The sequence below is a fragment of the Solanum stenotomum genome, chromosome 11 (genome assembly GCF_019186545.1).
Source record: "Solanum stenotomum isolate F172 chromosome 11, ASM1918654v1, whole genome shotgun sequence".
Taxonomy (NCBI): domain Eukaryota; kingdom Viridiplantae; phylum Streptophyta; class Magnoliopsida; order Solanales; family Solanaceae; genus Solanum; species Solanum stenotomum.
The window spans coordinates 51857459-51874146 of NC_064292.1; the positions used below are offsets into that span (position 1 = coordinate 51857459).

The following is a 16688-nucleotide window of genomic DNA, read 5'->3' on the forward strand; positions in this document are numbered from 1 at the left end:
TGAGATCCACCGAAGTAGGAAGCCTTAAATCCTTTTCTATGTTTCGATGTGGCACAAATTTACTTATATGAGTTCACAAGTCAATAACATACGGAGTATCAATTTGTGATTATGGGTCTTTTTTGTTTTGGATGTCACACATCTAACATCTTGGTATTTCAAAATTTACACAAACTTACGGGCACAATTTTCAGTCCATTTTTTCCCCAAAAAGAAGTCATAATTCTGATCAATCTCTACTTTTAGTAGTACAATTTAATAATTTGTGTTGTTTCATTAGTTGCGTCTTGCAATTTTGTTGTCAGGTTTTCTTTTTTCACTACTCTCAAATATATTCTTTGGATGTCTGATACATTACTTAATGGGAGGGGTAAATCCAAGAAGGGATAGGAATGTATCCAAGAAGGGATGGATGTGTCCCAAAGGAGATAGAGATGTATCCGAGTGAAAATTTTTGTAATTTTTTTAAATGGTAGGAAATTTTAAAAATTATAATATCTTAAATTGTGTATTTATGTAATTTTTCCTTCCTTCTTTTTTTTTTTTGCAATCCTACGTCAGGTGCTTCTCCATTGAACCGATAGTCCATCAAAAAACAGTCTCCCAACCAATACAAAGCTAATAATGTACATCTTTATCATTATCAAACCTCACTTTGTGAAATTACACTGGTTATGTTATTACTGTTTTTTTTTTTTTATAACAAGGGAAACCCGCAGCCGCTACCCTTTGGGTGCGCACAACTCTGCTTCAATAAAATTTTGTCTCATGAAATGACGATAGAAACTATAACGTACTCCTCTTTCTTCTAAAACCAATGGTAAATAAAAAGAATCAAAATGCAAAAGAATTTAACAATTTTATTTACGAATGAATGATGCAAAAAAGTGCCTTTCGTTATCCCAATTACACATTGCATAGCATTCCATATATAATTAGAACAACATAGGCAAAATTAAATAAACACTCTACAGAATAATAAGAATCTGAGAAGCTTGGTAGAGGGAGCATTACAACTCCTCTTACACCTTACCAACCTTCTGTCTTTACCATCCTATCCCTTTCGTCTTTTTTACAGTATTGAGTAAGCTCGGATCACCTCAACAATGGGTGCGCGACACAACGGACACTTTCCTCCGCCTCTCACCAATTCATTTGCACATTTTGAACAAGTGCACATGTGCCCACATCTGCCAATTGCATAAAACAAACGATTCATTTAAACTATTGACGTGATCTTGAACAAAATATTTTGTTACTCAACTATATACTGTGTGTTTACATCATTAGATCACTATCCATAAAAAGGTCGGTGGGATTAGTAGCCTGGGCGAAAAAGGCAGGTCACTGGTAAAACAGGTTAACTACACTAATAATAGAAAATTCTATACACTATCAGTATGTATAAGTTGAATCCAGTTAAGATTCATTAGATTGCAAAATATGACTCTTACCTGTACAACAAGGAATCGATGTGACTATCACAACAAACACAGCAAGTACCCTTTTTCACGTTGCCCCACTTAGAACCATCGACTGAGGTCTCTGCAGCCCCTGGTTTACATTTGCATTCCAAACCCAATTAGATGGGGGGGAAAAAAGTGGCATTGTAAAACAGGGGGTTAGGACATGTTCGACATTTATAAGCAGCATTAACATTTCATAACACCATAGGTTGACGAACATACCTTGACCACCAGCTGATCGATTCAAAGCAGCTGAAACTTCCTGCCTGACAGAGCGTTGTAGCTCCAGTTGCATATCCATGCAGGATTCTAACATTCTTTGCATGTGGTTCATGCCTTGCTGCAGTCTTGCCATGTCTGATCTAAGTTCATTAATCATTTCCCACTCCTGCTCCAGAACAGCACAAAGTAAGCTCATAATATAGTGACATACGACTTTTGTATTTTTATAAAAGATGTAGATTGTGCCATACAAACTTAATAATTTAATATAATTGCCAATTGTCTGGCTTAAACAGAACAAAATCTCTTCTTATTCACGACAAGTACCAACCAAGATGCATTCTCTTTTCTAATACAGGTAAAGACTACCAGAATTGTGAAAAATTAGGAAGATCATCAGAATTGGAAAAGATGGTTCAAAAGATCTTGGAACATGTTGCTTCACTATCACTAGTTGCTAAAGAGCAAGTGTAGCCTAATTTTAATTGTTGTATATTGTTAGGAAAAAAAAAGTGAGAATTTGAAACCATTATCAATCGCCTGGCTTGATCAGAATATCATCTGCTTTTCTCATTGGCAACATACATCAACTTAAACAGGATTTCCTTTTTGATACTGGTAAGCACAGATTGCTGATTTCTGAAAACTTGGTAAAATAAAGAGAACCAGAAAAGATAGTACAAAAGATCATGGCACCAATCACCGGTCAGTAAAGAATATACCCAGAGTAGTTTTTCATTTTTCGTACATGTTAGACCAAGTCTTCTTACTAAACTACACGCATTAGGTATCAAGATCAATACCTTCTGAATGGAAGCATATAACTCCAAGAACGAAGCAATATCTTCTTTTTTTTTTGCTTTTCTGATAAGCAGGATGAAGCAGGTGACTTACAAGTTCAGAACGATGCACTGCATGACGTGGCCAACTTGAGTGATGCAAATCCTGATGCCAAAGTGGCTGGGGTGGTGGCACAGGAGGAGAGGGTAGCACAATTGAAGGCCGGCCAACTCCATCCTGCTGATCATCATTTTGCTCATCATTCTGCTGATCCGGACCCATTTCAGGTGAAGCAGGAATAGGCAAGTTCCGATGCAGATCCCAATCAATAGGAGAGCGTCCTTGCCTTTCCACATATGACTGAATTAATTGATCTAAACTTTCACGGAAACCACTGCGAAGAAGGTTGGAAACACTCCTCCTACCCAACAAAGACTTCCAATAAACAACAGACCAAAAATATGCCTAGGAAGGCATGGACTGGGAAAACACAATCAAGAAATAATTTTTTTTGAAACTCAATCAAGAAATAAATTTTACCTGCTAAGAAGCTCTCTAAGTTCCATACTATACACATTATCATCATCAGGTGGGTGGAATCTACTAACTCTCCTTAACGGGACAGGACGCCGCATTCGTGGAGGATCAGAAGGTCCTGCTGACCAAGACTCCACAGCTTCTCGTGAGGCATCCTCATGCCAAACCTCCTGGTTTTCTGCGAAACGATGTTCTGCTCTCCCCACATACGCTGTTGTTTCAAGGGACCTAGCAGTTGATGGATTTTCTTGCCAATTCCTGCTTACATTCTCTGTGGTCTCATCAGTCCATACATTAGAATCATTTGATGTTAAATTACGTTGTATTCCTTCCTCAGCTTCACCAACAGCTTCCACTCGATCCCTTCCTTGATTAGGAGGAGGTTGTTGATTCATACTCTGACCAGAATTCTCACCGCGATCAGGCAACTGATGCACAGTGCTCTCCAGCTCGCTGGTCTGCATTTGTTCACCATTTTCATTCTCGATTTCCTGTGAAGGATGTGCATGAGTCTGATTATTTCTAGAATCACTGTTCCTACTATTAGATGAATTTTCAGAATTGCTGCTTACTTGACCACGTACAATGTTTTCTAATCTGGAGCGGAATCCTTCCCTGGTTGAGAAAAAAGATCACCAACTCATGAATTAAACTGACAAATATTATCATTTCCAACTGAGTAAAGAGCTACACATCAAAATTAGTTAAATGGACAAGTAGAGAAAGAAGTAAGAAAGAGTCCCTCATTAGGTCTAGGGACTGAATATCACCAATCGCCACAGAAAATATCTCATGCAAAGATGTAACTAATCAAGTGCTTGTAAGTGAGACAGAACAATAAGGATACTTCAAATGTTTATTCCACAGAGGCAAATTTCCTCTAAGCCCGTAGTACTTTCCAGATCTGCTAATTAAATAACTATAAAAATGGAATAAGGCAACAATACAAGCATCACCACATGCACTAACAACAACACCAACAATACCAATACCAATAATAATAGTTAATATTATTATAACTAAACATCAGTATAATCAGGACAACATTCAGTCTTACATGCATGCTAAGACCATAAACATTTGAGTGTTCCTGTAAAGTTAGTTTGGTGAGAGACTGGTGAAAGGCCAGAAGCTACTTTTCTTTTTATGACACTGGTGTCCGAGCAGACATGCGCGCCAAGTCTAGAAGCTACGTTATCTTTTATTTTATTCTATTTGTTATCAGAAAGTCCTCTTAATAATAATATTTTTACTCAGTTTACAGATGGTAAACACATATCAAATCATTTCAGATGTCTTTAATGTGTGAAAGACAAGAACTTCAAATCCTTCCACCAATGAATTATATGTTATTGCTACATGGGAAAACGAGGGGGAAAAACAGCTCCAATCACCTACTCCGTTCATCCCAACTTGATGTCCAGATAGAGGAAGTGACGAAAAAACATTAAAGTAACCACCTTTTTTCAGGAAATGGACATTAATTAGGAACAGTTTCCTTTTCCTTTTTATCTTTTTTTACTGTATTGACTAAAGTGAAGTTTATGGCTTATCAAAATCAATTCACTTCCTGGTGTCATATAGTAATAAAGAAAAAGGGGAAAATAGCAAAGAAAAGATACCAAAACTTCATAAAAATAGAAAGGGGAAACCACAGATACAATTTGACAGCACTTTTGAAGAGAGAAACCTCCCAAAGTGAAGCCTCAATGCAACAATTTTTTACTACTAATTTTGACAAACACAATGGCAGCAGAGGATCCCTAAATGTGATACCAACTAGTGTACAGTTTAAACCTAACTTGAGTTCACCTCAGTTGTAGATGTACTCAAATACTCCATCCGTCTTAATTTAGGTAGCACCGTTTGACTTGGCACAAAGTTTAAGGAAAAAAAGGAACACTTTGAAACTAGTGGTCTAAAACAAATCTTAGATATTTTTTTTTTTTTTTGATTTGCACCGGGTGTCCGAGTCTCTTTGAGCCCCGACTAATCCCGGGGGTGCACAGGCCCTCGGCAAGGAGTTTCCCGCAAGTGCACCACGGTTAATTCAGGTTTTACCCAGTCCGATGGCCCTCAGAAATTGTTTGCACCTAGTGGGTTTCGAACTTGAGACCTTGAAAGGGAGCAAACCCCAAGGCTCAAGTCAATTGCCAGCAGGCCAACCCATGAGGGTTACAAATCTTAGATATTTGTGTGGCTATAAATCATTTCATACAGGGTAAAAGGAGAATTTTAAAGTTAAATTGCTTCTAATTATTTTTTGAGAACTAAAAAGCAACATTAAATTGCTTCTAATTATAGAAAGGTGACTTTTTTTTGGGGACAAACTAAAAGGAAAAAGGAGCCACATAAATTGGGCCAGAGGGAGTAACAATTCTCATGCTGGTAGATTCAGTTTACACGGCAGAAAACTGGCCGGCAGCTTCACTTGTCCATCAATAGCACAGGTATAAAGAAGCCTTAGTAAGATTAGACATCTTAAGTATAGCATGATAATGTTGCATTTATGAGATCAAACAGTAACTTACCAATTTCACCATTCATTTTCAGCGAATCAAAATTTTCACTATCATTTCTCTAAGAATTATGGTAAGGGGATTTTAGTAAATCAGAAGATTTTCTCACATCTTAGTGAGAGAGGGGAGCTTATGAGAAGATTTCTTTCGCGACTAAGAGAGATGTTTAGGAGAAGATTTTCTCACAACTAAGAGATAAATGTGCAGTTGTTTACTATTTGAGTTGCAAGAGATACGCCCTAAGTTGCTCGGACTCGAGTGCTGGTATCCGACACGGCAATGCGAATCTGAGGGTTAGATTTGGCAAAATCTAAATTTTAAGATTCAGGGGTCCAGATCCAAGTAGAGATACGGTGTAGGGCTTTGGCTATAAAAATCCATACTTTTAAGTCGTCTTCCCTAAGAACCCTTCTTCTTTCAAGCTCTCCAGTTCTTCCCTCAAAAAAAGAAAAAGAAAATCACTCAAGGCCTTCCACCAACTCTCCTTACAGATCGTTGCTGCTATCAACCAGAAGTAACAACACAACCACTTGAATTCTTAGTTTCTCTCTGGCTGGCTTGAAACTTGAAGCTACGAATATTGACCAAGAGGAAAAGCTAAAAAGGAGACAAAAGGACTACAATTTTGAAGCTATGCCATTTCTCATGTCTTAAATCTATTTTATCTTTTATTTTGAGAAATCAAAATCTCTTTTCCCCAAATTTGACCATAGACTCTGGTCAAAGTATCCGATGTGGGTTGACCAAATCCCACACGAATCCCGCACCCGTGTCATGTCGGCATGGGTACGGCAGCAAAAATGAAGAGTCCACACAACTTAGGATACACCATAATGGCCAAGGAAAAGACTGATCTTTAACTTTTTTTGCCATGGCAGTCCAACCAACTGCACAACAGCATAAGACACACCTACTACATGTTATTTTACACCATAATAGCCAAGGAAAAGACTGATCTTTAACTTTTTTTGCCATGGCAGTCCAACCAACTGCACAACAGCATAAAACACACTACTACATGTTATTTTACACCATAATAGCCAAGGAATAGATGATCTTTAACTTTTTTTGCCATGGCAGTCCAACCAACAGCACAACAGCATAAAACACACCTACTACATGTTATTTACACCAACAATGCATGAACATGAAGTCCAATTAATTAGTAGGGCATATTTCATGAAGGCAAAAAGATCAAAATATTAAAAACAAACCAGGGAACAAGACGCTATATTACATACCTCAGCCCTGAGACGGTGTTACGTTGTCTTAGCTGAACTAGTTCACTTGCTGCTATTGAAGGTGGTCTCTCTTCCTCAGCAGGCCTTTCATGCAAGAATCTTCCTCTGAGAAGTGACTGGAGAAGGATATAAAACTTAGAGCCAAAGCAGGCATGGAGCATTTAGTCATAATTTCTATTGAGAATGCCACACAAGAAAAGAGCACGAAGAAAATTCTGGCTTAAGAATAAAGGCATAAAATCAGCAACCAACCTGAATCCGATTGCGATGAGCAAAATCAGATACTGCACGATGCTCTAGCAGACCCTGAAGTTCCCTCTGTCTTTCCCTTTCAATTCTCATAAGCAAATCAAGTAGAGCCTGCCTCCCACGCAGCCTCAACATATCCCTACGAATGTGCTCTGGTTGGGCTTCCTCATGGTCCACAACTGATCCTTCACGAGCACGATCTCCTTGAGAACTAAGCCTAGTGGACTGTTCCTCCCTCTGGCTACCACGAGCTCCTCTCTGTTGACTAGTCATTTGAACCCATTCCCGCACAATTCTCACCCTTTCACGTTCTGTCTCCCCCAGCCATTCCCCTCTTGGACCACCATTTCTCTGAGGCTGAGAGACATTAGATGAATGGTCACTGATCCCACTCTCCATCCATCCACGAACAATTTGCCTCACCCTCTCCCTCTCAACTTCCCCAAGATCGGGAGATGGTTCACGGCTGGAGTTGTCACGGTCTCTATGATCATTCTGTGGTCCAATTGGATCATGAGACCAAGTACCATACTCATTCTCACTCTCACTAGCATCCACCAAGCTACCTTGGTTATCAGTTTCCCGGCTTTCCGACATATTCGCACTAGAAACATTGGTATTAGAATCCATGCTCCTCCGTTGTGTCAACCTTTCCCTCACCCTTTCTCGTGCACGATTCAACACATGTTCATCCTCCAATTCTCGCCACATCTGCAAAATATTAGAAGCCCTCGTGCTTATTCTCTCAGAATCACCACCCTGACGCCTTGAGGTAGGAGATTGTGATTCCCTCAAGAACGAGGAATCAAGCATTGAAACAGTGTGTAAACCAGCAAGTGCCATCAGCTCAGACTCACGGTTCCTCCTCTCAATAGTAGTAATCATCTCTTGAGCCTGTCTTGCTGCCCACCTGCTCAATATCCTCGAGTGGCGCCTCCTGGCAGCAGACGACTCTGCCAGGTCATCACCTTCAAGGTCAGACCTCCTCCTCCTCCTTACAAGCTGATCAGACTCTTCATCCTCATCCTCAGTATTACGCACTGAACTACACGAAGCATACGACATACACTCATCCAAGTGACCACACACCAACTCCTCCAGTCCCCTCTCAAACTCTGAACGCACATCATCCCCCGTACTCTCCGGCTTCTGCTGCATTTGCTGCTGAACATCTTCCATCTTCAAATCCCACTTTATCCCAACCCAAACACCCTTAACACATTTCCCCACAGAAAATTATCCAATTCCTAAATGCAAAACATCACACCATTATCTCCCATTTCACCTCCATTACCAAACAAAACTAGCCCTAAACTCAATTCCATAACAAATCTCCTCAAATTACACTCCTTTTTCAATACAACCAAATCACTGATTAAATACATATCACAACCTGATCAAATTACACAATCCATAAAAACACACAAATTCTCATCAAAATAAACAAAAAAATTCATTAAGATCTAGGAAAAATCACGGAAAAAAATCCGCTCAAATACAAAGTTCCGCAGTAACAATAGATTATGGACAATTTAGGTCATTATATAGCGTATGAAGCACCAAAAAAATCCAAAAAAAAATCAAAAATTACCTGAGAATCGCTGTTCCTGTATACGTCAAGTGTGAGAATCAAAACCCTAAATTATAAATTGTTATCATCTATATGAGTATGTAAATTTAGAGAGAGAAAGCAATAGGAAAAAAAAATCGATTGGAAACGAAGAGAGAGAGAGAGAATTTGGGGAAGAGAAAGCTATGAATTTATTAAGATGGAAAAAGAGAGAGAAAAGAGTAATGAAGTTTCTTTTTTTTGTTTTTTGTTTATTTTTTCGTAAATGTTGGAGTGTTAATTTTAATTATATTAAACAATATCTTTTTTTTATATGTTTAATTTATTTATTTTTAAGAGGACATAATTTGGTTGAAAACCCGGGAGTCTTGTGTATGTTGACACGTCATCCATTTTGTTTGTTTTTTCTTATTTTTGAATTCGATTTTATTATTACTTCTTGTGTTCTTTGTTTGAGTAGCGAATTATTTATTGTTGTTACTCTTCTTTTCTATATTATTTTTGGGTATAGTTTCTTCACTTTTTGTATTTTCTTTTTAATAAGATTAGGGTAAAATATTAGTAGGTAGTCAAGTATGATCGCACTTTATGTGGGGTTAACCTACTATCGTTTATGGGTTTTTTTTGGGTATGTATTAATATATATTTTTTTGTTTCCTTTGTATCGTTCTTACAAATTTGCTTCAAAAACTTTTCATTTGAGTTGTTTATGAAAAACAATCTCGTTACCTCATAAAGCACATACTTCACTTTATGGGACTATATTAATATATCGTAAGTATTGATTTTTTCAGTTGAGAATTTATCAAAATCGACTTTTTATAATCACAAAATAAAAATAAAATTATATACATACTATTCTTTTTTAACCTTATTTATGAAATTATATTAAATATATTTTCATGATTGTGCTTTTAATTAGTCTTTTAGTGGTCCCTTTCTCTAACTATTTATAAATGGAAAAACTAGGAGTATAGTCAATAGTGCTAATTAACAACTATATAAAAGAATGGAGATGCAATTAATTTAACTTTCTTGTGATAATATTAAATGTTATCTAAAACTTTCATATTGTTTTGGTCATTTCTCAATTGAAGCTTCCTGATGATATCAATTATCAACCCTATTATCTTTAACTTTGGCAGGTTATAATTATTATTAAAAATTCAATTAATATGAATCTTTAAATTAAACATCACAAAGACTATAGTTTAGTAATTTGAGATGAGAGTTTTTCTTACCATATGAGTGAATTCAATTTGTTTTACTCTTTTTTCATGCATGAACACATTATGTATGAGTTCAACTTTCACATATATTATCCTTGCATACTTTTAAAGATCTATTCGAGGCTAAGATCGATATTTATTGAGTCATGTTTGGCTTTGATCCAAAAGGAGATTGGATAGGAGTCATAGCAGGACGGGAAGCTCAGGATCCACGAGAATTCACTGGTACAAAATAATGTTAAACACATATGATTATTGCTAAGTAAAACTTATATATTTTTTATAAATTCCACCTAAAATATGTTTGATACATATCAAAAATTAAAATTTTCATTTTCTTAGCTAGTATTAATTATTTATTTTTCTAGAGGAATGGTACTCTCTATGTCCCAATAGATACAAAGAAAATAATCTTGACTATAGAAGGTTGATATTATTAGAAAAAAAATTGTTTTATGTTATCTTAAAGTATTTGACTTACGTTTAGCAAGGATTTGATGGTAAAGTTCACAAATAATGGAGAATTTCTTAGTAGGAGTATTTTCACGTCTTGTAATTGATATATTTTGTATGAATACAAACCAGTCCGATCAATAGATTTTGAATACTAATCAGAGGCGTATCCAAGGGGTCATCGGGTTCACGTGAACTCATGCTCCCCTCTCGAGATCATATATACTAGTGTTATATTTTTAAAAAATTATTGAAATATAGATGTGTGAACCCACACTCGGAGTATCATATAATGCGATGATGACTGGGTGCACCTCTCTACGTGAGGTTAGAAATTTGAATTTTATATTTATCTTGTTTTATTTTTCTTTCTAAAATAGATAACACCTCTCTAAGTGGTTATTGATAGCACTTTTGACATTTTAATTAATTTATATAAAAATTAATTTTGAACCTATAATATTAAAATTGTAACATTTTTATTAATAAGAACCTAAATGTCAAACCGATCAAATCGGCTCTGACACTAATGATTCAATTAAAAAGATAGACATAATAGCTCAATTATAATATGTAGTAATTTTTTCATGCTACCATCTTGAAAATGGGGTGTGTATATATAGAGAGACCGGGGGGAGGGGGGGGGGGGGGTATCTAGCCCAACGTTAATTTGATATGACTTAAACACGTATGTTAATTATTGTATTATTATGTTCGATGTAGAAATTTATTACATTTAGTACAAATGAACTTACATAGAATTTCATCAAATGTGTTGATAAACTACGAGTTTTTTTATGTCATAAGTAAAGTTGAACATTCAAAAAATTATTTAAACAAGCGAATCTATATATCTTACAATCAAAATAGTCTTATGTTCATGGAGCAAAGAGAAACAATTTCTTTAGTCTTTTCATTGTTACGAGATATCATTTTCAATACATCAGTGGGTAGCTTAAACGGATTAAAGCATGCGACTACGAATCATGATGTCAAAGATTTTAAATCTCTCCTCACCCAAACCAGACCAAAACACAAGCACATTCATAATTCCATACACAAAGTATATCTTATACATATATCATAAATCTTTACTGAATATGAAAATAAATTTTTACATTTTTTAAAAAATGTTATATTGTAACAATAAATCAATGTGGGGGTGGGGGTGGGGAGGGGGGCTGGGCTTGTGAGGGAAATCAGGACCTTGTCTTAGTGAAGAGGTAATTGGGGAGTGAAATTTGGGTGCAATGCATAGCATATGGTTGAGATGCCATTTTCGAAAAGCTCATTGATGTTGAAATTTGTACTCTCCCCATTTCTAAAAATTCACATATAATTCTATTTAATATTAATATTATATTGTATTGTGTCTGACTAATTAATTTTTAAAAAATATTTTATTAATATTAAAACAATAATTTATATTTAACTTAAACTTTAAAAGAGTATTTATGAAGAGAAGCTATCCTTTTTAGCTTCCAAAAACAAATTCAACTACTATTTAAAAATATTTTTTTAAAAAGAACTTGATCAAATTAAACACTTCAAATATTTGAAATAAATACTTTTTAAAACACTATTAATCCTTTTTAAACATATGATATAATTAACATGAATTATGATTTTTGCACAAAAATGTCATGTACTAATCGAGAAACGGTTAAATATACCTTACTTTTATAATGTTATTAGGTCGAAATGTAGAAAAAGAAAAGTACACGATAGTACTATAGAATATTATTGTTGAAACTTTACGTTTATATTCCTTCTTTTTGCTCAACAAAACTCCCTCTTCCATTAATCCACGTATTTATTTCCTTTTTTTATAAATCATTTCACAAAAGAATATATAACACATGACAATCACTATTAAAGGCTTTTTTCACTTTAGCATATTCAAGAATAAGAATATACTTTATAAGATTTATAAGTAAAAGAACTAAAAATTAGGATGATTTGCACATGTGGATCTTCAGGTCTCATCATTAAAATTTTAGTCTCATAAAAAAGTATATGAATAGTCATTTCGTCAGTATTTTGAATAAAATTACTGTGGTTTATTGGAATAAGTTATGGTAATCATCAAAATTGTCTTAATAATAAGTTATGGTGATCGCCGGGATCTCTATCTTAATATAACTTGAATTATGTATAGTTCAACATGTTTTTGATTTTAAAATAAAAAATGACCAAATTGTTCCTGAATCAACTTCAAAATGACTCCAAATTCGATATCAAATCTTCTAATGTCAGTTCTAATAATTTTTAATCGTAAGATTCAACTTAGATCTTCAAAAATCAATAGATTCGTTTTATTTTCTTCTACAAGCAAGCTAAAAAAACTCAATAAGATGTTCTTCAAGTCTCTTCAACTAAATCAAATAATCACAAATAAGCAGTAAGTCTTCAATTTTCCACGACAATACACGTGAAGAAAATCGAAAAGAAAAAAGTAGNATATATATATATATATATATATATATATATATATATATATATATATATATATATATATATATATCCTAAATTTCTGGAACCACAGAAATGTAACTTATTTTATTTATCATGTTGAACTCTCTTGCTTCACGGCATAATATGTTTAAAATATTTTAGAAAGTGACAATTATCTTTAAAATAAGCTTATAATTGATGTGTCCTAATGTTTATGAAGACCTTCTCATCAATCTATTTAATTAATTATAAATATTTCTGAAATGGTCTATAAACACATGAAAACATATGCTAATTCAAAGGTATATATATATATATATGATCAACTATAGTATTGATTTTGTATTTACAAAACTGTTGTAGCTATTTTTGAGTGATGCAAAAATTAATTATTTTTTTTAAAAAAAGGGTAATCAATCAATCACGATTTGAAACAAAATACAAAACGTGTCAATTGTTGTTGCTTTGTTTTTTTTTATTAATTTGGATATTCTTCAACGGAGTTTTCTATATATTTAAAAATAAAATAATTATTGTACTTTCTAAAATTATTGAAGAAATCTATTTCATGCCAATTAATGATTCATTTCATATCCCCCTATTGAATCAAATGATTAGAATATAATCTCCAAACATGATCTGTTTAACTCTCTTCATTAAATTAATACAGTAATTGATATACCAAATGGACTCTTGATTAAAAGATTCTTTTTGTTTTTGTTTTTGTTCTATTAGAAGTTTTAAATTTGACTAGTGAGAATGATTATTTTTTTTTAAGATTCATGATCCCTATACGGCATGATTTTAATAGAACATAAGTTCATATGGTTAATTTTTTTTAGATCGCTTATTAATATTTAGCCAAGATTCTTTAACAAATATAGGGAACAACTTCATCAAATGATGTTAGAGTTCAATACTTCGATAAGTTGAACTCCAATACAATGTGTTAGAGTTCAAAAACTCCAAGAACACTTCCAGGAAATCAAATTTTCACAAGTTTATTTGCTTTCTGCGTCCTTACTAGTAAAAAGGGGGCTCTTCGACCAAGAAGACAACTATAGTTTCAACGATTCATAGAGTTCGATCAAATTTTCACAATCTAAATATAAAATTTGCTAAAATTTCAAATTACATGATATATTTATGGAGTACAAATTTATCAGTTTGAATTCCAGGAACGACTCATGAAATTTAAATTGATAATTGTTCAAACTTTCATAAAGAAATTAAATTCTAGAGCTTTTTCATATTTTAATTAGGAATATTTGTTAAAACTCCAATAACGATTCATGAAGTTCAAATTGATAACTATTTAAACTCTAGTAAAAAAAAAATCTAGAGTTTTTCCATATGTTGTAACTAGGGGTATATATTTTGGTCAAAATTTGATTTTCAGGTTAAAAGGTGGCTAATCAAACGCTCAATAATGCTGAAATACTAGCTAAAACTTAATTAACAATCTTAAAAAAAAAAGTATTTGCCAATTTCTCCTAACTAAATATATATATATGAATCACCAATCATCAATTATCTGAATTTCGAATATCAAATGATTAAATTATTAAAAACAATTAGTCTATAAAATTATCAAACAAATTCACAAAAGGTACTTGCTATTAAGACTTTTAGAGATCTAGTAGTAGTTCTACTACTATTATAACACATGTTTATGTCCATAAAATCTATAATAATAGAAAACAACTTTATATCAAAGACAAGCATGAATTGCAAGTAAAATCATGACTAATGACATTTCCTTTTTTTCACTTATAAACAAGATTTAATTAATTGCAAGAAAACATATTTTTTTTTTCAAGTTATTCAATTTGTCTCACAATAATTCACTACTTTAGGCCAAAACCTATTCACATATTTATGTCATACATGGAACCATGTTTATATAAAGAAAAAATCTCTTTTTTGTTGGATTTTAACTTATGTGTGCTAATAATAATTATGTAGTACTATGTTTATATTAGTAGGTTAACTTACAATAACAGTTAATTGTTGTTGGAATATTTGTATTTTAATATTAAATTAATAATATTAAGATACCATTCTTAATTTGTCATCTTTGTGATCCACTATCTCATGATTTATAAAGTGGTTATTATCCTTTATAACTACCATCTCATATATATATATATATATATATATTCATTACTTGTATATCTCTCTATTTTATCTATCTATCTGTTCCTTTTTAGTTGTCATGTTACGTTTTTCGAAAGTTATTTTGATTAATTTTCAAAGTTAAATTTGATTACATTAATTCGATATTTTAAACTAAAAATTAGATATTCAAAAACTATACGAAAAGTACTATAAATTGCAGTTTTTTGTATACCAATAATGAAAAAATATATCGTAAAAATATCAGTCAAAATTCTTATCATTTGACTGTAAAAAAAGGAAATTGTGACAATTAAAAAAGAACGGAGGGAAAATATATATTAAAAAGAAAGTTTGTGTATAATTAATTAGTGTATGTATGTGGTGTGAGAAAGTGATGTTGTATACGTATTAACATGTGAATTATATGTCATAATGACAATCTAGCTTGTGATAATGATATTAATTAACTACCTTATAACCTAAGCAATCACATACCTGCTTAATTTGTCATTAAGACTTTAAGGATTTCATTATTTTCCTTAAAAAATTAAAAGAGAAGTTCTGTTTTTTTTTTTTTGTCAAATGAGTTTAAATTTTATATATTGTCATTATAAATATTCTTTTATACTAATAGATTACTCAAAAGATTTTTGCAGGTAAGTCTTCTTAAAATGTGAGATTTGAAATCTTAAAAATAAATATGTTACCTACTATAACAAATTAAAATAATTTGATTATGTAAAAATTATTTACGAAGATGTTTTTACTTAATTAGAGGAACCACAATTTTATCTATTTTTCAATATTAGAGACACATAATCTATACATAGATTACAAATAGAAGTGTGTCAGACAAATATATATAATATATTACTACATGTTTAAAAATATATGTATATAATTATATATGGTTCAATACATAGAAAGCTATTAAACTTGTGAGTAAATTACATTAATTAATTATATATTCGAATTACTATATGATTTATTCTAATTGAACACATAATAAAGTATTCACGTCAGATTTGTGTAATTTAATATTGCTATTCTACCTTAAACTTACCACATAATTTATACGGAGTTTCCATTATTTTATTTTATATTTCAATCCTAATCAATTACATGATAATCATTATAATTAACTTGTTCAATCAAGTTTAATGAGGCAATATCCATATTTATTTGATGCCTAGAACGAAAGGAGGGCTAATGAGGGAGGGTCAAATCGAAATGACAGGCTTTTAAGCTAGTAAGTTTCTGAACACGAGGAACACATGATATTATAGATGGATCTCATATCAAAATGCATATGGGAGAGAAAAATAAATAACTTTATGAGACATAATTTAAGTTCATTACTCATGCTCGTAGGCTGAAAGAGAAATTCGTACACGCCTAAATATCCTAAAGAGATTCAATGGATTTGAATCGTGACATAATGCTTATGTTGTCGAATTAAATTAGAACCATAGAAATTATAGTACGTAATTATTTATGCAGTTCTATAAAATTTGTTCTGATTTATATATTTCACACTTATTCTAATCAAGATCTAATTATTCTGGTTGAAAATTCCAATCAATTGCTAGCTACTAAATTAAAGTGAAAAATAACAAGAAGATATTCCAACTAAATAATCCAAATTTAACAAAACACCATGCACAAATAATTAGGTAATACTGTACGTACATATATAATGCGCGTGTTATATCGCTTGTCCGAATATCTTTTGATCGATATAGCAAAATACTATTATAGAGAATCTATATAATATAAACACAATATGAAAAATGATGACCGATATAGTGAGATCTTAATATATATCCTCTAAAAATGAAAATTTTCTACAA

The 16688-nt window shown here is 32.6% G+C and overlaps 1 protein-coding gene across 4 annotated transcripts; it reads right to left on the reverse strand.

Annotated features, from left to right (window-relative positions):
• Positions 1 to 843: 843 nt before the first annotated feature.
• LOC125845441 (uncharacterized) lies at positions 844 to 8769 on the reverse strand. 4 transcript variants are annotated; one of them, XM_049524949.1, is made up of 9 exons: positions 8606 to 8769; positions 7018 to 8407; positions 6766 to 6881; positions 3590 to 3620; positions 3009 to 3496; positions 2583 to 2889; positions 1689 to 1854; positions 1455 to 1554; positions 844 to 1190 (listed from the first exon to the last, which is right to left on the reverse strand). In XM_049524949.1, the coding sequence occupies exons 2-9, from the start codon at positions 8191 to 8193 to the stop codon at positions 1073 to 1075; spliced, it is 2502 nt and encodes an 833-aa protein (XP_049380906.1). In that variant the 5' UTR covers positions 8194 to 8407; positions 8606 to 8769; the 3' UTR covers positions 844 to 1072. The 4 variants fall into 4 exon arrangements, with proteins under 4 accessions (XP_049380906.1, XP_049380905.1, XP_049380904.1 ...); XM_049524948.1 differs by having other exon boundaries at positions 1455 to 1545; positions 3578 to 3620; XM_049524947.1 differs by having other exon boundaries at positions 3578 to 3620.
• Positions 8770 to 16688: the final 7919 nt, after the last annotated feature.

What these genes read in the sequence shown, in the direction of transcription:
- LOC125845441 (XM_049524946.1), bottom strand. Translation starts at nt 8,193, where the DNA reads ATGGAAGATGTTCAGCAGCAAATGCAGCAGAAGCCGGAGAGTACGGGG. An exon ending in TCGATCAGCTGGTGGTCAAG is followed by an intron (nt 1,555 to 1,688) that starts GTATGTTCGTCA and finishes AATGTAAACCAG; the next exon opens with GGGCTGCAGAGACCTCAGTC. An exon ending in ATCGATTCCTTGTTGTACAG is followed by an intron (nt 1,191 to 1,454) that starts GTAAGAGTCATA and finishes TGCAATTGGCAG; the next exon opens with ATGTGGGCACATGTGCACTT.